This window comes from Sebastes fasciatus, chromosome 7 (assembly GCF_043250625.1).
Source record: "Sebastes fasciatus isolate fSebFas1 chromosome 7, fSebFas1.pri, whole genome shotgun sequence".
In the NCBI taxonomy this organism is placed as follows: domain Eukaryota; kingdom Metazoa; phylum Chordata; class Actinopteri; order Perciformes; family Sebastidae; genus Sebastes; species Sebastes fasciatus.
The window spans coordinates 880,448-903,711 of NC_133801.1; the positions used below are offsets into that span (position 1 = coordinate 880,448).

Below are 23,264 nucleotides of genomic sequence, written 5' to 3' on the forward strand. Positions count from 1 at the left end.
GACAGTCTGTTATACGTAGCGACGGTCCTTTATACGTAGCGACAGTCTGTTATACGTAGCGACAGTCTGTTATACGTAGCGACGGTCCTTTATACGTAGCGACAGTCTGTTATACGTAGCGACGGTCCATTATACGTAGCGACGGTCTGTTACACATAGCGACGGTCTGTTATACGTAGCGACAGTCTGTTATACGTAGCGACAGTCTGTTATACGTAGCGACGGTCCTTTATACGTAGCGACAGTCTGTTATACGTAGCGACAGTCTGTTATACGTAGCGACGGTCCTTTATACGTAGCGACAGTCTGTTATACGTAGCGACGGTCCTTTATACGTAGCAACAGTCTATTATATGTAGCGACGGTCCTTTATACGTAGCGACGGTCCGTTACACATAGCGACGGTCCGTTATACTTAGCGACGGTCTGTTATACGTAACGACGGTCTGTTATACGTAGCTACAGTCTGTTATACGTAGCGACAGTCTGTTATACGTAGCGACGGTCTATTATACGTCACGACGGTCTGTTATACGTAGCGACAGTCTGTTATACGTAGCGACGGTCCTTTATACGTAGCGACAGTCTTATACGTAGCGACAGTCTGTTATACGTAGCGACGGTCCTTTATACGTAGCGACAGTCTGTTATACGTAGCGACGGTCCTTTATACGTAGCAACAGTCTGTTATATGTAGCGACGGTCCTTTATACGTAGCGACAGTCTGTTATACGTAGCGACGGTCCGTTATACGTAACAACGGTCCGTTATACGTAGCGACGGTCCGTTATACGTAGCGACGGTCTGTTACACTCAGCGACGGTCCGTTATACGTAGCGATGGTCTGTTATAGTTAGCGATGGTCTGTTACACATAGCGACGGTCCTTTATACGTAGCGACAGTCTGTTATACGTAGCGACAGTCTGTTATACGTAGCGACGGTCCATTATACGTAGCGACGGTCTGTTACACATAGCGACGGTCTGTTATACGTAGCGACAGTCTGTTATACGTAGCGACGGTCCATTATACGTAGCGACGGTCTGTTACACATAGCGACGGTCTGTTATACGTAGCGACAGTCTGTTATACGTAGCGACGGTCCTTTATACGTAGCGACAGTCTGTTATACGTAGCGACGGTCTATTATACGTAGCAACGGTCTATTATACGTAGCGATGGTCTGTTATAGTTAGCGACGGTCTGTTACACATAGCGACGGTCCGTTATACGTAACAACGGTCCGTTATACGTAGCGACGGTCCGTTATACGTAGCGACGGTCCGTTATACTTAGCGACGGTCCGTTATACGTAGCGACGGTCCGTTATACGTAGCGACGGTCCGTTATACGTAGCGACGGTCTGTTACACTCAGCGACGGTCTGTTATACGTAGCGATGGTCTGTTATAGTTAGCGACGGTCTGTTACACATAGCGACGGTCCTTTATACGTAGCGACAGTCTGTTATACGTAGCGACGGTCTGTTATACGTAACGACAATCTGTTATACGTAGCGACGGTCCGTTATACGTAGCGACGGTCCGTTATACGTAACAACGGTCCGTTATACGTAGCGACGGTCCGTTATACTTATCGACGGTCCGTTATACGTAGCGACGGTCCTTTATACGTAGCGACGGTCCATTATACGTAGCGACGGTCTGTTACACATAGCGACGGTCTGTTATACGTAGCGACAGTCTGTTATACGTAGCGACGGTCCATTATACGTAGCGACGGCCGAATACACATAGCGACGGTCTGTTATACGTAGCGACAGTCTGTTATACGTAGCGACGGTCCTTTATACGTAGCGACAGTCTGTTATACGTAGCGACGGTCTATTATACGTAGCAACGTTCTATTATACGTAGCGATGGTCTGTTATAGTTAGCGACGGTCTGTTACACATAGCGACGGTCCTTTATACGTAGCGACAGTCTGTTATACGTAGCGACGGTCTGTTATACGTAACGACAATCTGTTATACGTAGCGACGGTCCGTTATACATAGCGACGGTCCGTTATACGTAACAACGGTCCGTTATACGTAGCGACGGTCCGTTATACGTAGCGACGGTCCGTTATACTTAGCGACGGTCCGTTATACGTAGCGACGGTCCGTTATACTTAGCGACGGTCCGTTATACGTAGCGACGGTCCGTTATACGTAGCGACGGTCTGTTATATGTAGCGACGGTCCGTTATACGTAGCGACGGTCCGTTATACTTATCGACGGTCCGTTATACGTAGCGACGGTCCTTTATACGTAGCGACGGTCCATTATACGTAGCGACGGTCTGTTATAGTTAGCGACGGTCTGTTACACATAGCGACGGTCCTTTATACGTAGCGACAGTCTGTTATACGTAGCGACGGTCTGTTATACGTAACGACAATCTGTTATACGTAGCGACGGTCCGTTATACGTAGCGACGGTCCGTTATACGTAACAACGGTCCGTTATACGTAGCGACGGTCCGTTATACTTATCGACGGTCCGTTATACGTAGCGACGGTCCTTTATACGTAGCGACAGTGTTATACGTAGCGACGGTCCTTTATACGTAGCGACAGTCTGTTATATGTAGCGACGGTCCTTTATACGTAGCGACGGTCTGTTACACATAGCGACGGTCCGTTATACTTAGCGACGGTCCGTTATACTTAGCGACGGTCTGTTATACTTAGCGACGGTCTGTTATACGTAGTAACGGTCTGTTATACTTAGCGACGGTCTGTTATACGTAGCGACGGTCTGTTATACTTAGCGACGGTCTGTTATACGTAGCGACGGTCTGTTATACGTAGCGACGGTCGGTTAGACCTGAAGACCTCGACCATACTGTAATCTATGCTACAGTGTTAGCATGTTAGCATCCCACCAGCCTGTTAAAATGAGTTATTCATCATAAAGCAGTTAAAACTTTATTCATTTATCCAGAGCAAGTTTTAATATTTCAGGATGTACAATATCAATATTACATTCATATAATATCAAGAAACACTTTTCTAAGATTTCAGATTGATGATGTTTATATAATAAAGAAAACATTTCATTCATGTTGTTGATGATTTATTGATTTACCAACAAGAACTACAGACATGTTGAAATTTAAAGTTTCTTTAACTCAAAAACAAACATTGATTTCAGACTGGAAGTATTTACAGTCAGCGTTACACACATAGAAGTACAAGTACACACTACACTATATTAATACTATATTAATACTACTACAGTATATCAGAAACAGGTTTCACTACATCATCATGTATATTAATTATATTTTAACAATAATACGATACAAGTATTTCTGTTGCCTCCACATGGCTCTCAACATGGCGACGGCTTAGCTGACTGTGGCGGCCATGTTTGTAGTTTATGCCTCAGTGGGAGACTCGTCGTCATCTCCGAAGACGACTCCCTTCAGGTAGACTCTCTTAAACTCCTCAAACACCATGTCCTCTGGTTCACTGCTGAGAGACAGACAGGTGAGCAGAGAGACAGACAGTTGAGGACAGAGACAGACAGGTTAAGACAGAGACAGAGAGGTGAGGACAGAGAGACAGACAGATGAGGATGGAGAGACAGACAGGTGAGGACAGAGACAGACAGGTGAGCAGAGAGACAGACAGGTGAGGATAGAGACAGACAGGTGAGGACAGAGACAGACAGGTGAGGACAGAGACAGACAGGTGAGGACAGAGACAGACAGGTGAGGACAGAGACAGACAGGTGAGCAGAGAGACAGACAGGTGAGGATAGAGACAGACAGGTGAGGACAGAGACAGACAGGTGAGGACAGAGACAGACAGGTGAGGACAGAGACAGACAGGTGAGGACAGAGAGACAGATGAAGACAGAGAGACAGACAGGTCAGGAGGTGAAACCTCTCTGATAATAAACAGTAATAATATAATTTAGTTTATATCTATAATAATAATCTCACCTCTCTTTGGCTGCAGCACAACGTCCAGACAACGTCCAGACAGAGGAGGAGGAAGAGACAACAGTCCTTAATGTGTATATATAATCCGAGCTCAATTCGATTATGAGCATTTAGCTAGCGCTGAACTGTGGTATTCTTAGCTCCTCTCTGGTGAGAACTGGGCCGGTGTACCGCTCCTCTAAAGCTGTGGTAGAAATGTGAGCCCGCTGAGCTTTCTTAGTGCGCCGCTGCTTCCAACTACATTTAGAGCTGTGATAAGCACACACACACACACACACACACACACACACACACACACACACACACACCCACACCCACACCCACACCCACACACACACACACACACACACACACCCACACCCACACCCACACCCACACACACACACACCAGAGGACAGGTGAACTGGGTCAGGACTGTACCTGGTTCAGGTTTCGGGTTCATCAGTTTGAACGGGAGCTCCAAAGACACTTCAGAGGATCCAACCGTCCTGTTAACACACGATGTGTTCAGGGACAATCAGTCATCTTCATCAGGGATATAGAGGAGGAGCAGGAGGAGGAGGAGGAGGAGGAGGAGAAATAGGAGGGGGAGGAGGAGGAGGAGAAATAGTAGGAGGAGGAGGAGGAGGAGGAGGAGTAACTGACCTCCCGGCATGCCGAGCGGTTCACACTCACCCAGAAGCGATCATCCTCACCACGACCTTATAGAAGACCAGCATCCCCTGAACCTCCTTCAGCACCTCCTGCTTCACTCTGAGACGGAGACACAAAGATACAAAGATGCAGAGAGACAAAGAAACAAAGATATAAAGAGGCAGAACGAGACAAAGAGGCAGAGAGACAGGGAGACAGGGATTACGAAGATGCAGAGAGACCAAGAGGCAGAGAAACAAAGAGGCAGAGAGACAAAGAGGTAGAGAGACAAAGAGGTAGAGAGACAAAGAGGTAGAGAAACAAAGAGGTAGAGAGACAAAGAGGTAGAGAGACAAAGAGGCAGAGAGACAAAGAGGTAGAGAAACAAAGAGGCAGAGAGACAAAGATGCAGAGAGACAAAGAGGTAGAGAAACAAAGAGGCAGAGAAACAAAGAGGCAGAGAAACAAAGAGGCAGAGAGACAAAGAGGCAGAGAGACAAAGAGGTAGAGAAACAAAGAGGCAGAGAAACAAAGAGGCAGAGAAACAAAGAGGCAGAGAGACAAAGAGGTAGAGAAACAAAGAGGCAGAGAGACAAAGAGGTAGAGAGACAAAGAGGTAGAGAGACAAAGAGGTAGAGAAACAAAGAGGTAGAGAGACAAAGAGGTAGAGAGACAAAGAGGTAGAGAGACAAAGAGGCAGAGAGACAAAGAGGTAGAGAAACAAAGAGGCAGAGCGACAAAGATGCAGAGAGACAAAGAGGTAGAGAAACAAAGAGGCAGAGAAACAAAGAGGCAGAGAGACAAAGAGGCAGAGAGACAAAGAGGCAGAGAGACAAAGAGGTAGAGAAACAAAGAGGCAGAGAAACAAAGAGGTAGAGAAACAAAGAGGCAGAGAAACAAAGAGGTAGAGAAACAAAGAGGTAGAGAAACAAAGAGGCAGAGAAACAAAGAGGTAGAGAAACACGGAGAGAAAGAGAGTCAGAGAGACAAAGAGGCAGAAATGCAGAGACACAGAGATAAAATTCAGCGAGACAGAGGCAGAGAGACAGACACAAAAAGACAAGTTAGTTATCTATCTCTTCTCAGAGATACATGATCATCATGTCAGTGTCTCTCAGTGTGTCTCAGTGTGTCTCAGTGTCTCTCAGTGTGTCTCAGTGTGTCTCAGTGTGTCTCAGTGTGTCTCAGTGTGTCTCAGTGTGTGACTCAGTGTGTCTCTCGGTGTGTCTCAGTGTGTCTCAGTGTGTCTCAGTGTGTCTCAGTGTGTGACTCAGTGTGTCTCTCGGTGTGTCTCAGTGTGTCTCGGTGTGTCTCGGTGTGTCTCGGTGTGTCTCAGTGTGTCTCAGTGTGACTCAGTGTGTCTCAGTGTGTCTCAGTGTGTCTCAGTGTGTCTCAGTGTGTCTCAGTGTCCTACATGCTGGATGAAGCCAGGTTGGTGTCCTCATGTTTGAGTCGTCCGTCCAGAGCGAGTCCTCTCCTGTCCTTGTTGTGAGCCAGCAGAGGAAGCAGAGTGTACTCCTTCTTCAGACTGGTACCGGCCGGGACGGAGTCACTGCAGAGACACATTGAGGACGTCCCGTCAGAGACAGCAAGACACATTCAGCTAGTTAATAGAAAGAGCTGAACTCACTTTGTCTCTTCTTTGGCCACCGACTTGACATATTTATCGTTGGAGTAAAGAACGACGTTGGTCACCTGTTCAACTGACACAGAAACATCTGGATTCAACTACGCAGAAACATCTGGAATAGAGTTAATAACAATAGTTATACTGTAGTCTGAGTGAATACTCTGCTCTGATTGGCTGCAGTTATACTTCAGTCTGGCTGAATACTCTGCTCTGATTGGCTGCAGGTCTTATTGATGAATATTAACGTTACCTGACACACTGATGCCTTTAATGTTCCTGCTGGACGAGTTGGTGATTTCTACGTTCACTTTGACGGGTTCACCGTGGTAGAAGGTCTGCAGACAGACAGACAGGTAGAGAGAGAGACAGGTCAGACAGACAGACAGACAGGTAGAGAGAGACAGGTAGAGAGAGAGAGACAGGTCAGACAGACAGACAGACAGACAGGTAGAGAGAGAGAGACAGGTCAGACAGACAGGCAGACAGAGACAGACAGACAGAGGAAGAAACAGACAGGTAGAGAGACAGACAGGTCAGACAGACAGACAGACAGGTAGAGAGACAGAGACAGACAGACAGACAGACAGACAGGTAAAGAGACAGACAGACAGGTAGAGAGAGAGACAGGTCAGACAGACAGACAGACAGGTAGAGAGACAGAGAGACAGACAGACAGACAGACAGACAGGTAAAGAGACAGACAGACAGGTAGAGAGAGAGACAGGAAGAGAGAGAGACAGACAGACAGACAGACAGGTAAAGAGACAGACAGACAGGTAGACAGACAGACTGGCAGAGAGACAGACAGGGAGAGAGACAGACAGACAGGTAGACAGACAGACAGACAGACTGGCAGACAGACAGACAGACAGGTAAAGAGACAGACAGGTAGAGAGACAGACAGACAGGTAGAGAGAGAGACAGGAAGAGAGAGAGACAGACAGACAGACAGACAGACAGACTGGCAGAGAGACAGACAGGGAGAGAGACAGACAGACAGACAGACAGGTAAAGAGACAGACAGACAGGTAGACAGACAGACAGACAGACTGGCAGACAGACAGACAGACAGGTAAAGAGACAGACAGGTAGAGAGACAGACAGACAGGTAGAGAGAGAGACAGGAAGAGAGAGAGACAGACAGACAGACAGACAGACAGACTGGCAGAGAGACAGACAGGGAGAGAGACAGACAGACAGACAGACAGACTGGCAGAGAGACAGACAGGGAGAGAGACAGACAGACAGACAGACAGGTAGAGCGACAGACAGACAGGTAGAGAGAGAGACAGACAGACAGACAGACAGGGAGAGAGACAGACAGACAGACGGGTCTCACCTCTTTCACCAGACTCAGTTTAACATGGAGAGGTTTCTCTGACATCAGGAACTCAAAGGTTGTTTCTGCTGCTGGAATCAGATCAGAGTTCTCTGGACTGAACTGGACCTTACGGATACTGAGACGGACAGAACTCCTGCAGAGGACAGTACACCAAGACATTATGTATATACTCTCTCTATATATATATATACTCCTAACCCCTAACCCTATATATATATATATAATATCTAATAGCACCATCATCACATCCAAGAAGATTTATTATTAACCCTAACTGGACCTTACGGACACTGAGACGGACAATACATGAAGTATTACATCCAGATAATATCACTCCATCACACCAAGACAACTATTAATAATAATATTAATAATAATAATAATAATATTAATAATAATAATAATATTAATAATATTAATAATAATATTAATAATAAAATAATATTAATAATAAAATAATATTATTAATAATAATAATAATATTAATAATAATAATATTAATATTAATATTAATAATAAATTATAAATTATAATAATATTAATAATAATATTAATAATAATAATATTAATAATAATTTATTAATAATAATAATAAAATAATATTAATAATAATATTAATAATATTAATAATAATAATAATAATAATATTAATATTAATATTAATAATAATAATAATAAAATAATTTTAATAATAATAATATATTAATAATAATAATATTAATAATAATAATAATAATATTAATAATAATAATAAATTATAAATAATAATATTATTATTATTAATAATAATATTATTATTAATAATAATATTAATAATAATAATAAAATAATATTAATAATAATAATAATAATAATAATATTAATAATAATAATAATAATAATAATAATAATAAAATAATATTAATAATAATAATAATCCAGTGTCAGTGACTCACTGTTTGTCAATCTTCTCGTCCTGGTTCTCTCCACAGAAAGCTTTCACCTCAAACTCAACGGCACATTTCTGTCACAAACACAGAGACATGATGTCCACTACTAAAGTACTCCAGTACTAGTACTACATGAATACTAGTACAGTACTAGTACTAGTACACATACTCATGGTACTCTAAATCTACTGATGGAGTTACCTTTCCCTCGTCGGAGGGTCCCGGCTGCAGAGCAACAGAACACGGCAGGTTGTCTGGAAACTGAAACACAAACAGGAAGTGGACTCAGTTCAGGTCTACTGAGTCCACTTCACCAGACAGGTAGACTGGAGGACAGGTAGACTGGAGGACAGGTGGATTGGTGGACAGGTGGATTGGTGGACAGGTGGATTGGTGGACAGGTAGATTGGAGGACAGGTAGACTGGAGGACAGGTGGATTGGTGGACAGGTGGATTGGTGGACAGGTAGATTGGTGGACAGGTGGATTGGTGGACAGGTGGATTGGTGGACAGGTAGATTGGAGGACAGGTAGACTGGAGGACAGGTAGATTGGAGGACAGGTAGACTGGAGGACAGGTAGATTGGAGGACAGGTAGATTGGTGGACAGGTAGACTGGAGGACAGGTGGATTGGTGGACAGGTAGATTGGTGGACAGGTGGATTGGTGGACAGGTGGATTGGTGGACAGGTAGATTGGAGGACAGGTAGACTGGAGGACAGGTAGATTGGAGGACAGGTAGACTGGAGGACAGGTAGATTGGAGGACAGGTAGATTGGAGGACAGGTAGACTGGAGGACAGGTAGATTGGAGGACAGGTAGACTGGAGGACAGGTGGATTGGTGGACAGGTAGATTGGTGGACAGGTAGATTGGTGGACAGGTAGATTGGTGGACAGGTGGATTGGTGGACAGGTGGATTGGTGGACAGGTATATTGGTGGACAGGTAGACTGGAGGACAGGTAGATTGGAGGACAGGTAGACTGGAGGACAGGTAGACTGGAGGACAGGTAGACTGGAGGACAGGTAGACTGGAGGACAGGTAGATTGGTGGACAGGTAGACTGGTGTGACTTCAGCAGGGATGTGAAGCTCCAGATGTTCAGACAGATGTCTGGGCTTGAACTGGACCTGGACCTAGACCTAGACCTAGACCTAGACCTGGACCCTGACCCTGACCCTGACCCGGACCCGGCGTCTCACCTCGAAGAAGAAGGGGAAGGCGTTGTCTCCCAGCTTGCGGAGCAGCTTCTGCTGCATCTTGGTGTGAGTCAGCTTGTCTTTGTCCTGCAGCTCGGGGTAAACCTGGCGGGTCACCAGGAACAGGTCCCTCCTGAAGGCCACGCCCATCACCTCCATGTCCTGACGGCCGTAGCGGAACGTACACGACAGCATCACGTAAACTAGAGACACAGGAAGACGGCACGTTCACACTTTACAATCACTGTCCTCAGTCTCAGCACCAACTATTCACCCTACATGAACTACTACAATACTCCGGTACATGAACTACTACAATACTCCGGTACATGAACTACAATACTCCGGTACATGAAGTACAATACTCCGGTACATGAACTAAAATACTCCGGTACATGACCTACTACAATACTCCGGTACACGAAGTACAATACTCCGGTACATGAACTACAATACTCTGGTACAAAAACTACAACAATACTCCGGTACATGAACTACAATACTCCGGTACATGAAGTACAATACTCGGTACATGAACTACTACAATACTACGGTACATGAACTACAATACTCCGGTACATGAAGTACAATACTCCGGTACATGAACTACTACAATACTCCGGTACATGAATTGCAATACTCCGGTACATGAACTACAATACTCCGGTACATGAAGTACAATACTCCGGTACATGAAGTACAATACTCCGGTACATGAACTACTACAATACTCCGGTACATGAAGTACAATACTCCGGTACATGAACTACAATACTCCGGTACATGAAGTACAATACTCCGGTACATGAACTACAATACTCCGGTACATGGACTACAATACTCCGGTACATGGACTACAATACTCCGGTACATGAAGTACAATACTCGGTACATGAACTACTACAATACTCCGGTACATGAAGTACAATACTCCGGTACAAGAACTACTACAATACTCCGGTAGATGAATTACAATACTCCGGTACATGAACTACTACAATACTCCGGTACATGAAGTACAATACTCCGGTACATGAACTACAATACTCCGGTACATGAAGTACAATACTCCGGTACATGAACTACAATACTCCGGTACATGAAGTACAATACTCCGGTACATGAAGTACAATACTCCGGTACATGGACTACAATACTCCGGTACATGGACTACAATACTCCGGTACATGGACTACAATACTCCGGTACATGAACTACAATATCCCGGTACATGAATTACAATACTCCGGTACATGAAGTACAATACTCCGGTACATGAACTACAATATTCCGGTACATGAACTACAATACTCCGGTACATGAACTACTACAATACTCCGGTACATGAAGTACAATACTCCGGTACATGAACTACAATACTCCGGTACAAAAACTACAACAATACTCCGGTACATGAACTACAATACTCCGGTACATGAAGTACAATACTCGGTACATGAACTACTACAATACTCCGGTACATGAAGTACAATACTCCGGTACAAGAACTACTACAATACTCCGGTACATGAACTACAATACTCCGGTACAAGAACTACTACAATACTCCGGTACATGAACTACAATACTCCGGTACAAGAACTACTACAATACTCCGGAACAAGAACTACTACAATACTCCGGTACAAGAACTACTACAATACTCCGGTAGATGAATTACAATACTCCGGTACATGAACTACTACAATACTCCGGTACATGAACTACAATACTCCGGTACATGAAGTACAATACTCCGGTACATGAACTACTACAATACTCCGGTACATGAAGTACAATACTCCGGTACATGAACTACAATACTCCGGTACATGAAGTACAATACTCCGGTACATGAACTACTACAATACTCCGGTACATGAAGTACAATACTCCGGTACATGAACTACAATACTCCGGTACATGAAGTACAATACTCCGGTACATGAACTACAATACTCCGGTACATGAAGTACAATACTCCGGTACATGAACTACAATACTCCGGTACATGAAGTACAATACTCCGGTACATGAACTACAATACTCCGGTACATGAAGTACAATACTCCGGTACATGAACTACAATACTCCGGTACATGAACTACAATACTCCGGTACATGAACTACAATACTCCGGTACATGAAGTACAATACTCCGGTACATGAACTACAATACTCAGGTACATGAACTACAATATCCCGGTACATGAACTACTACAATACTCCGGTACATGAAGTACAATACTCCGGTACAAGAACTACTACAATACTCCGGAACAAGAACTACTACAATACTCCGGTACAAGAACTACTACAATACTCCGGTAGATGAATTACAATACTCCGGTACATGAACTACTACAATACTCCGGTACATGAAGTACAATACTCCGGTACATGAACTACAATACTCCGGTACATGGACTACAATACTCCGGTACATGGACTACAATACTCCGGTACATGAACTACAATACTCCGGTACATGAAGTACAATACTCCGGTACATGAAGTACAATACTCCGGTACATGAACTACTACAATACTCCGGTACATGAACTACTACAATACTCCGGTACATGAACTACAATACTCCGGTACATGAAGTACAATACTCCGGTACATGAAGTACAATAATCCGGTACATGAACTACAATACTCCGGTACATGAAGTACAATACTCCGGTACATGAAGTACAATACTCCGGTACATGAACTACAATACTCCGGTACATGAAGTACAATACTCCGGTACATTAACTACAATACTCCGGTACATGAAGTACAATACTCCGGTACATGAACTACAATACTCCGGTACATGAACTACAATACTCCGGTAAATGAAATACAATACTCCGGTACATGAACTACAATACTCCGGTACATGAACTACAATACTCCGGTACATGAACTACAATACTCCGGTACATGAACTACAATACTCCGGTACATGAACTACAATACTCCGGTACATGAACTACAATACTCCGGTACATGAACTACAATACTCCGGTACATGGACTACAATACTCCGGTAAATGAAATACAATACTCCGGTACATGAACTACAATACTCCGGTACATGAACTACAATACTCCGGTACATGAACTACAATACTCCGGTACATGAACTACAATACTCCGGTACATGAACTACAATACTCCGGTACATGAACTACAATACTCCGGTAAATGAAATACAATACTCCGGTACATGAACTACAATACTCCGGTACATGAACTACAATACTCCGGTACATGAACTACAATACTCCGGTACATGAACTACAATACTCCGGTAAATGAAATACAATACTCCGGTACATGAACTACAATACTCCGGTACATGAACTACAATACTCCGGTACACGAACTACAGTATTAGTAGCACCAGTAATGACCAGCAGGTGCTGGGGAGGATTTGAGTCTTTCAACAACGTCAGTCTTCAACTAGTCGCTCCGGTTAATGTCCTCATAAAGAGTTTGATATTTTGATAAATACACGTATCCAGATAATCGTAGCTCTGTCGTACCTGTACAGTAGATATAATATAATATAATATTATATAATATTATATTATATGTATTGTTGAGTGTATTGTGATCCAACAGTGAGCAGCAGCAGGAGGTTAACAGAGAAACATACAAACCTTTCTTCCCTTTGAGCTGCAGCGGGTCGATCACGATGACTCCATCTGAGACACAGAGACACAGAGACAGACAGCTGAGACACAGAGACACAGAGACAGATGGCTGAGACACAGAGACACAGAGACAGACAGCTGAGACACAGAGACAGACAGCTGAGACACAGAGACACAGAGACAGACAGCTGAGACACAGAGACAGACAGCTGAGACACAGAGACACAGAGACAGACAGCTGAGACACAGAGACAGACAGCTGAGACACAGAGACAGACAGCTGAGACACAGAGACAGACAGCTGAGACACAGAGACAGACAGCTGAGACACAGAGACAGACAGCTGAGACACAGAGACAGACAGCTGAGACACAGAAACAGACAGCTGAGACACAGAGACAGACAGCTGAGACAGAGAGACAGACAGCTGAGACACAGAGACAGACAGCTGAGACACAGAGACAGACGGCTGAGACACAGAGACACAGAGACAGACAGCTGAGACAGAGAGACAGACGGCTGAGACAGAGAGACAGACGGCTGAGACAGAGAGACAGACGGCTGAGACACAGAGACACAGAGACAGACGGCTGAGACACAGAGACACAGAGACAGACGGCTGAGACACAGAGACAGACAGCTGAGACAGAGAGACAGACAGCTGAGACACAGAGACAGACAGCTGAGACACAGAGACAGACGGCTGAGACACAGAGACAGACGGCTGAGACAGAGAGACAGACGGCTGAGACAGAGAGACAGACGGCTGAGACAGAGAGACAGACGGCTGAGACAGAGAGACAGACGGCTGAGACACAGAGACAGACAGCTGAGACAGAGAGACAGACGGCTGAGACAGAGAGACAGACGGCTGAGACAGAGAGACAGACGGCTGAGACAGAGAGACAGACGGCTGAGACACAGAGACACAGAGACAGACGGCTGAGACACAGAGACACAGAGACAGACGGCTGAGACACAGAGACAGACGGCTGAGACACAGAGACACAGAGACAGACAGCTGAGACACAGAGACAGACGGCTGAGACACAGAGACACAGAGACAGACAGCTGAGACAGAGAGACAGACAGCTGGACATCTGGGACCACGGGGCAACAGAGCGCTACAAGAACCAGTCCTAAAACCCAGAAATGAGTCAGCATGATGTCACTTCCTGTTAGTGGAGGGAACCAGAGAGATGATCACTTCCTGTTAGTGGAGGGAACCAGAGATGATCACTTCCTGTTAGTGGAGGGAACCAGAGATGATCACTTCCTGTTAGTGGAGGGAACCAGAGATGATCACTTCCTGTTAGTGGAGGGAACCAGAGATGATCACTTCCTGTTAGTGGAGGGAACCAGAGATGATCACTTCCTGTTAGTGGAGGGAACCAGAGATGATCACTTCCTGTTAGTGGAGGGAACCAGAGATGATCACTTCCTGTTGGACTACAAAGATGTCGTCTCTGCAGCACTCTATTCCCCACTTGGCCCAGTTGGCTATACAGCCTTGGTCCAGGATGTGTTTAGCCTAGCTTAGCACAAAGACTGGAAGTGGGGGGAAACTGTTAGCTTAGCTTCATCAACAACAACTCTATGTTAGCTAATAAGCTAACAAGCTAATCAGACATGAAGAGGATTTAAAGAACTCACCGACCGGATCCACGAAGTCACAGTGATCCACGAAGTCTCTCTTGGCCATGTAGACCCCGACCTGGAGCCCAGAGGAGGGTCAGAGGTCAGAGGGTCAGAGGGTCAGAGGTCAGAGGGTCAGAGGACAGAGGTCAGAGGGTCAGAGGACAGAGGGTCAGAGGGTCAGAGGGTCAGAGGACAGAGGGTCAGAGGGTCAGAGGACAGAGGGTCAGAGGTCAGAGATCAGAGGACAGAGGGTCAGAGGGTCAGAGGACAGAGGGTCAGAGGTCAGAGGACAGAGGGTCAGAGGACAGAGGGTCAGAGGACAGAGGGTCAGAGGGTCAGAGGTCAGAGGACAGAGGACAGAGGGTCAGAGGACAGAGGGTCAGAGGACAGAGGGTCAGAGGACAGAGGGTCAGAGGACAGAGGTCAGAGGGTCAGAGGACAGAGGGTCAGAGGACAGAGGTCAGAGGGTCAGAGGTCAGAGGGTCAGAGGACAGAGGGTCAGAGGACAGAGGGTCAGAGGACAGAGGGTCAGAGGGACAGAGGGTCAGAGGACAGAGGGTCAGAGGACAGAGGGTCAGAGGACAGAGGGTCAGAGGACAGAGGGACAGAGGGTCAGAGGACAGAGGTCAGAGGGTCAGAGGACAGAGGGTCAGAGGACAGAGGACAGAGGACAGAGGGTCAGAGGACAGAGGGTCAGAGGGTCAGAGGACAGAGGGTCAGAGGTCAGAGGACAGGGGTCAGAGGACAGAGGGTCAGAGGACAGAGGACAGAGGGTCAGAGGACAGAGGGTCAGAGGACAGAGGGTCAGAGGACAGAGGGTCAGAGGACAGAGGTCAGAGGACAGAGGTCAGAGGGTCAGAGGGACAGAGGTCAGAGGGTCAGAGGACAGAGGTCAGAGGGTCAGAGGACAGAGGGTCAGAGGACAGAGGACAGAGGACAGAGGGTCAGAGGGACAGAGGTCAGAGGGTCAGAGGGTCAGAGGTCAGAGGGTCAGAGGACAGAGGGTCAGAGGACAGAGGACAGAGGACAGAGGGTCAGAGGGTCAGAGGACAGAGGGTCAGAGGACAGAGGGTCAGAGGACAGAGGGTCAGAGGACAGAGGGTCAGAGGTCAGAGGGTCAGAGATCAGAGGACAGAGGGTCAGAGGGTCAGAGGACAGAGGGTCAGAGGGACAGAGGTCAGAGGGACAGAGGACAGAGGTCAGAGGGTCAGAGGACAGAGGACAGAGGGTCAGAGGTCAGAGGTCAGAGGGTCAGAGGACAGAGGGTCAGAGGACAGAGGGTCAGAGGACAGAGGGTCAGAGGGTCAGAGGTCAGAGGACAGAGGGTCAGAGGACAGAGGTCAGAGGACAGAGGACAGAGGGTCAGAGGTCAGAGGACAGAGGACAGAGGGTCAGAGGACAGAGGGTCAGAGGACAGAGGGTCAGAGGTCAGAGGGTCAGAGGACAGAGGGTCAGAGGTCAGAGGACAGAGGGTCAGAGGACAGAGGTCAGAGGGTCAGAGGGTCAGAGGACAGAGGTCAGAGGACAGAGGTCAGAGGACAGAGGGTCAGAGGTCAGAGGACAGAGGACAGAGGGTCAGAGGACAGAGGGTCAGAGGAGAGAGGGTCAGAGGACAGAGGGTCAGAGGACAGAGGTCAGAGGACAGAGGACAGAGGGTCAGAGGACAGAGGGACAGAGGGTCAGAGGACAGAGGACAGAGGGTCAGAGGACAGAGGACAGAGGGTCAGAGGACAGAGGTCAGAGGGTCAGAGGACAGAGGTCAGAGGGTCAGAGGACAGAGGGTCAGAGGACAGAGGTCAGAGGACAGAGGTCAGAGGGTCAGAGGACAGAGGTCAGAGGACAGAGGGTCAGAGGACAGAGGGTCAGAGGACAGAGGGTCAGAGGACAGAGGTCAGAGGGTCAGAGGACAGAGGTCAGAGGGTCAGAGGACAGAGGGACAGAGGGTCAGAGGACAGAGGTCAGAGGGTCAGAGGACAGAGGTCAGAGGGTCAGAGGACAGAGGGACAGAGGTCAGAGGGTCAGAGGGTCAGAGGACAGAGGGTCAGAGGGTCAGAGGACAGAGGGTCAGAGGACAGAGGGTCAGAGGACAGAGGACAGAGGGTCAGAGGTCAGAGGGTCAGAGGACAGAGGTCAGAGGGTCAGAGGACAGAGGTCAGAGGGTCAGAGGACAGAGGGTCAGAGGACAGAGGGTCAGAGGACAGAGGTCAGAGGACAGAGGGTCAGAGGACAGAGGGTCAGAGGACAGAGGGTCAGAGGACAGAGGTCAGAGGGTCAGAGGGTCAGAGGACAGAGGGTCAGAGGGTCAGAGGTCAGAGGACAGAGGGTCAGAGGGTCAGAGGGTCAGAGGGTCAGAGGACAGAGGTCAGAGGGTCAGAGGGTCAGAGGACAGAGGGTCAGAGGGTCAGAGGTCAGAGGACAGAGGGTCAGAGGGTCAGAGGGACAAAGGTCAGAGGGTCAGAGGACAGAGGACACAGGGACAGAGGGTCAGAGGGCAGAGGACAGAGGGTCAGAGGACAGAGGTCAGAGGGTCAGAGGACAGAGGACAGAGGGACAGAGGTCAGAGGACAGAGGACAGAGGGTCAGAGGACAGAGGGTCAGAGGACAGAGGGTCAGAGGTCAGAGGTCAGAGGGTCAGAGGGTCAGAGGTCAGAGGACAGAGGTCAGAGGGTCAGAGGACAGAGGACAGAGGGTCAGAGGACAGAGGTCAGAGGACAGAGGACAGAGGGACAGAGGTCAGAGGACAGAGGGACAGAGGGTCAGAGGACAGAGGGTCAGAGGTCAGAGGGTCAGAGGACAGAGGGACAGAGGACAGAGGACAGAGGTCAGAGGGTCAGAGGACAGAGGGTCAGAGGACAGAGGGTCAGAGGTCAGAGGACAGAGGACAGAGGGTCAGAGGACAGAGGTCAGAGGGTCAGAGGACAGAGGGTCAGAGGGTCAGAGGACAGAGGGTCAGAGGGTCAGAGGACAGAGGGTCAGAGGACAGAGGGTCAGAGGACAGAGGACAGAGGGTCAGAGGGTCAGAGGACAGAGGGTCAGAGGACAGAGGGTCAGAGGGTCAGAGGGTCAGAGGACAGAGGGTCAGAGGACAGAGGACAGAGGGTCAGAGGGTCAGAGGACAGAGGGTCAGAGGACAGAGGGTCAGAGGGTCAGAGGGTCAGAGGACATAGGTCAGAGGACAGAGGGTCAGAGGACAGAGGTCAGAGGTCAGAGGGTCAGAGGACAGAGAGTCAGAGGGTCAGAGGACAGAGGGTCAGAGGACAGAGGGTCAGAGGTCAGAGGTCAGAGGACAGAGGTCAGAGGTCAGAGGGTCAGAGGTCAGAGGACAGAGGGTCAGAGGACAGAGGGACAGAGGTCAGAGGACAGAGGACAGAGAGTCAGAGGACAGAGGGTCAGAGGACAGAGGTCAGAGGGTCAGAGGACAGAGGGTCAGAGGTCAGAGGGTCAGAGGACAGAGGGTCAGAGGACAGAGGTCAGAGGTCACATCACACCCCCCCTTTACTACAACCACACTTGTATTTCTGATCAACTTACCGACTTATCGCGGGACAATTTCTTAAAGACGACGTGTTTGGGACTCATGTTGACGGACTGAGGTCACGACCTTCAACACACAGAACGGAGGTCACGACCTTCAACACAATAAGAACATCTGGATTTGTCTTAAAGTTTAACTCAGTAACAGTCTGAACTTCTCCCTGATGACTGGAGCTGTAGTAATAATAATAATAACTTAATGTTATTTATATAGGACGCTTTAACATAGGCATAAATAAACACAACAATGGAACATAGCCAGAGGCCAGAGGCCAGAGGTCAGAGGGTCAGAGGACAGAGGTCAGAGGGTCAGAGGACAGAGGACAGAGGGACAGAGGACAGAGGGTCAGAGGACAGAAGGTCAGAGGACAGAGGGTCAGAGGACAGAGGGTCAGAGGACAGAGGGTCAGAGGACAGAGGGTCAGAGGGTCAGAGGTCAGAGGACAGAGGACAGAGGGTCAGAGGGTCAGAGGACAGAGGTCAGAGGGTCAGAGGACAGAGGACAGAGGGACAGAGGACAGAGGGTCAGAGGACAGAGGGTCAGAGGACAGAGGGTCAGAGGGTCAGAGGTCAGAGGACAGAGGACAGAGGGTCAGAGGGTCAGAGGACAGAGGTCAGAGGGTCAGAGGACAGAGGACAGAGGACAGAGGGACAGAGGTCAGAGGACAGAGGGACAGAGGGTCAGAGGACAGAGGGTCAGAGGACAGAGGTCAGAGGGTCAGAGGACAGAGGTCAGAGGGTCAGAGGACAGAGGGACAGAGGACAGAGGACAGAGGTCAGAGGGTCAGAGGACAGAGGGTCAGAGGACAGAGGGTCAGAGGCCAGAGGGACAGAGGTCAGAGGACAGAGGGACAGAGGGTCAGAGGACAGAGGGTCAGAGGACAGAGGTCAGAGGGTCAGAGGACAGAGGGACAGAGGTCAGAGGACAGAGGGACAGAGGGTCAGAGGACAGAGGGTCAGAGGACAGAGGGTCAGAGGACAGAGGGTCAGAGGCCAGAGGCCTCGGTGAAGAGGTGTGTTTTGAGGAGTCTTTTGAAGGTGTCCAGAGATGGTGCGTTGCGGAGCTCTATGGGGAGAGAGTTCCAGAGGGTGGGGGCTGTCACACTGAAGGCTCTGTCCCCAAAAGTTCTCATTCTTGTGTGAGGGATGGAGAGCTGACCCGGGCCTGAGGATCTAAGGTTCCGGGGCTGTGTGTAAGGGTGGAGGAGGTCAGATAGGTACTGAGGAGCCAGGGCGTTGAGGGATTTGTAGGTGAGGAGGAGGATTTTGTAGGTGATACGGGACTTGACCGGGAGCCAGTGGAGGTGGATGAGGGTGGGGGTGATGTGCTGCCAGGGCTTGGTGCGGGTGAGAACCCTGGCAGCCGAGTTTTGCACATACTGGAGCCTGTCCAGGGCTTTTCTGGGAACCCCGGATAGAACTCTGTCCGGGGTTAACAGCTGTAGTCTGGACGATGCTTTTATTTAAGGCAGCGGTTCTCAAACTGTTTTCACCAAGTACCACCTCAGAACAGCCATTATGACCGATGTTAAACATCTGTCTCTCCAAGACCCACCATGATGACCTATGTTAAACATCTGTCTCTCCAAGACCCACCATGATGACCTATGTTAAACATCTGTCTCTCCAAGACCCACCATGATGACCTATGTTAAACATCTGTCTCTCCAAGACCCACCATGATGACCTATGTTAAACATCTGTCTCTCCAAGACCCACCATGATGACCTATGTTAAACATCTGTCTCTCCAAGACCCACCATGATGACCTATGTTAAACATCTGTCTCTCCAAGACCCACCATGATGACCTATGTTAAACATCTGTCTCTCCAAGACCCACCATGATGACCTATGTTAAACATCTGTCTCTCCAAGACCCACCATGATGACTGATGTTAAACATCTGTCTCTCCAAGTCCCACCTCTATGACCCATGTTAAACATCTGTCTCCCCAAGTCCCACCATCATGACCGATGTTAAAATACAGCAGCGGAGGCCGACCCTATTCAGCAATGCAGAGTTCACGCAGGAGGCACATTTATTCCTAATAAGAATATTACTTATTGTTGACTTTTGTTAAAGGGGAACACTAGAACTGGCACTGAAACTCTCACACAACTCTCACACTACAGAAGGGTTAACCTCTCACTCTAACCCTGCACCATATGAGGAACATCTGACATCTGCAATAACACTGTTCAGTACTGAGCTGACCATATGACTTACCATAAATAAACAGATATTGAAGTTCAGTACCACTATAGAGAGCTCAGTAGCACTACAGAGAGCTCAGTACCACTATAGAGAGTTCAGTACCACTATAGAGAGCTCAGTACCACTATAGAGAGCTCAGTAGCACTATAGAGAGTTCAGTACCACTACAGAGAGTTCAGTACCACTATAGAGAGCTCAGTAGCACTATAGAGAGTTCAGTACCACTACAGAGAGTTCAGTACCACTATAGAGAGCTCAGTACCACTACAGAGAGTTCAGTACCACTATAGAGAGCTCAGTAGCACTACAGAGAGTTCAGTACCACTATAGAGAGCTCAGTAGCACTACAGAGAGTTCAGTACCACTATAGAGAGTTCAGTACCACTACAGAGAGCTCAGTACCACTACAGAGAGCTCAGTACCACTATAGAGAGTTCAGTACCACTATAGAGAGCTCAGTACCACTATAGAGAGCTCAGTAGCACTATAGAGTTCAATACCACTACAGAGAGCTCAGTACCACTATAGAGAGTTCAGTACCACTATAGAGAGCTCAGTACCACTATAGAGAGCTCAGTAGCACTATAGAGTTCAATACCACTACAGAGAGTTCAGTACCACTATAGAGAGCTCAGTACCACTATAGAGAGCTCAGTAGCACTATAGAGAGTTCAGTACCACTACAGAGAGCTCAGTAGCACTATAGAGAGTTCAGTACCACTATAGAGAGTTCAGTACCACTATAGAGAGCTCAGTACCACTACAGAGAGTTCAGTACCACTACAGAGAGCTCAGTACCACTACAGAGAGTTCAGTACCACTACAGAGTTCAGTACCACTATAGAGAGTTCAGTACCACTAGAGTTCAGTACCACTATAGAGAGTTCAGTACCACTATAGAGAGTTCAGTACCACTACAGAGAGTTCAGTACCACTACAGAGAGCTCAGTACCACTACAGAGAGTTCAGTACCACTACAGAGAGTTCAGTACCACTATAGAGAGCTCAGTACCACTACAGAGTTCAGTACCACTATAGAGAGTTCAGTACCACTACAGAGTTCAGTACCACTATAGAGAGTTCAGTACCACTATAGAGAGCTCAGTACCACTATAGAGAGTTCAGTACCACTATAGAGAGTTCAGTACCACTATAGAGTTCAGTACCACTATAGAGAGTTCAGTACCACTACAGAGAGTTCAGTACCACTACAGAGAGTTCAGTACCACTATAGAGAGTTCAGTACCACTACAGAGAGTTCAGTACCACTACAGAGAGCTCAGTACCACTACAGAGAGTTCAGTACCACTACAGAGTTCAGTACCACTATAGAGAGTTCAGTACCACTATAGAGAGCTCAGTACCACTACAGAGAGCTCAGTACCACTATAGAGAGTTCAGTACCACTACAGAGAGTTCAGTACCACTACAGAGAGCTCAGTACCACTACAGAGAGTTCAGTACCACTACAGAGAGTTCAGTACCACTACAGAGAGTTCAGTACCACTACAGAGAGTTCAGTACCACTACAGAGAGTTCAGTACCACTATAGAGAGCTCAGTACCACTACAGAGAGTTCAGTACCACTACAGAGAGCTCAGTACCACTATAGAGAGCTCAGTACCACTACAGAGAGTTCAGTACCACTACAGAGAGTTCAGTACCACTACAGAGAGTTCAGTACCACTACAGAGAGTTCAGTACCACTATAGAGAGCTCAGTACCACTACAGAGAGTTCAGTACCACCAGTGGTCCGCGTACCACAGTTTGAGAACCACTGATTTAAGGGAAATCATTAAAGGAGAAGTCGACATTGTTCAACACTCACATGCAAATCTAAACACAGGAGGAGGTACTGGGCTGGTCCCTGAAGGTAACACGGAGCTTGTGACTGCAGAGTATATTTTATTTTATCTTAAACTAAACCTTTAGATATATATAAACTAAACCTTTAGATATATAAACTAAACCTTTAGATATATAAACCAGATAGAACACATGTTGGTATTTTCTATAATTTCCATTAAAACATGAAGAAGAAGGAGACTGACCTGAGAGCAGCGATGAGCAGAAGCAGTTTCAAAACAGCTGATCAGATGATCACAGATCCATTTATAAGAAACGTCGAGTCAGCAAGACGATCATTAATTACTGAAGTCAGTCAGAGATAATCTGAAGATCTGCAGCTCCACTACGCGTTCACTGACCTCTAATAACATCACAACATGTAGATCTATAACTACAGGATGCGTTCACTGTCCTCTAAAATCACAACATGTAGATCTATAACTACAGGATGCGTTCACTGTCCTCTAAAATCACATGTAGATCTATAACTACAGGATGCGTTCACTGTCCTCTAAAATCACAACATGTAGATCTATAGATTATTATTGAGTATTAATTATTACTAATGATTATTATTATTCATGTGATGAAGCAGCTGATCAGCTGTTTGTCTCTCTGAGCCGATAAGATTCAATTAGTCAGAGTCAGCAGCTGACATCAGCTCTCTCTCTCTCTCTGACGTTCTCTCAC

At 47.2% G+C, this 23,264-nt stretch overlaps 2 protein-coding genes across 4 annotated transcripts in view; both read right to left on the reverse strand.

The window, feature by feature from the left end:
• atg16l2 (ATG16 autophagy related 16-like 2 (S. cerevisiae)) overlaps positions 1–23,264 on the reverse strand; it is a 106,998-nt gene that overhangs the window by 40,976 nt on the left and 42,758 nt on the right. The window lies entirely within an intron of this gene.
• On the reverse strand, positions 3,068–22,918 carry LOC141771020 (S-arrestin-like). Of its 2 annotated transcripts, none has more exons than XM_074640868.1 (15): positions 22,778–22,918; positions 18,506–18,603; positions 14,990–15,050; positions 13,343–13,387; positions 9,690–9,889; positions 8,690–8,749; positions 8,495–8,562; positions 7,557–7,692; positions 6,468–6,552; positions 6,218–6,290; positions 6,002–6,139; positions 4,630–4,707; positions 4,375–4,442; positions 3,955–3,964; positions 3,068–3,481 (listed from the first exon to the last, which is right to left on the reverse strand). In XM_074640868.1, the coding sequence occupies exons 2-15, from the start codon at positions 18,551–18,553 to the stop codon at positions 3,385–3,387; spliced, it is 1,167 nt and encodes a 388-aa protein (XP_074496969.1). In that variant the 5' UTR covers positions 18,554–18,603; positions 22,778–22,918; the 3' UTR covers positions 3,068–3,384. The 2 variants fall into 2 exon arrangements, with proteins under 2 accessions (XP_074496969.1, XP_074496970.1); XM_074640869.1 differs by having other exon boundaries at positions 18,506–18,575; positions 22,778–22,914.

What these genes read in the sequence shown, in the direction of transcription:
- LOC141771020 (XM_074640868.1), bottom strand. Translation starts at nt 18,553, where the DNA reads ATGAGTCCCAAACACGTCGTCTTTAAGAAATTGTCCCGCGATAAGTCG. An exon ending in AATTGTCCCGCGATAAGTCG is followed by an intron (nt 15,051 to 18,505) that starts GTAAGTTGATCA and finishes TCTGGGCTCCAG; the next exon opens with GTCGGGGTCTACATGGCCAA. An exon ending in GACCCTCCGACGAGGGAAAG is followed by an intron (nt 8,563 to 8,689) that starts GTAACTCCATCA and finishes TGTTTGTGACAG; the next exon opens with AAATGTGCCGTTGAGTTTGA.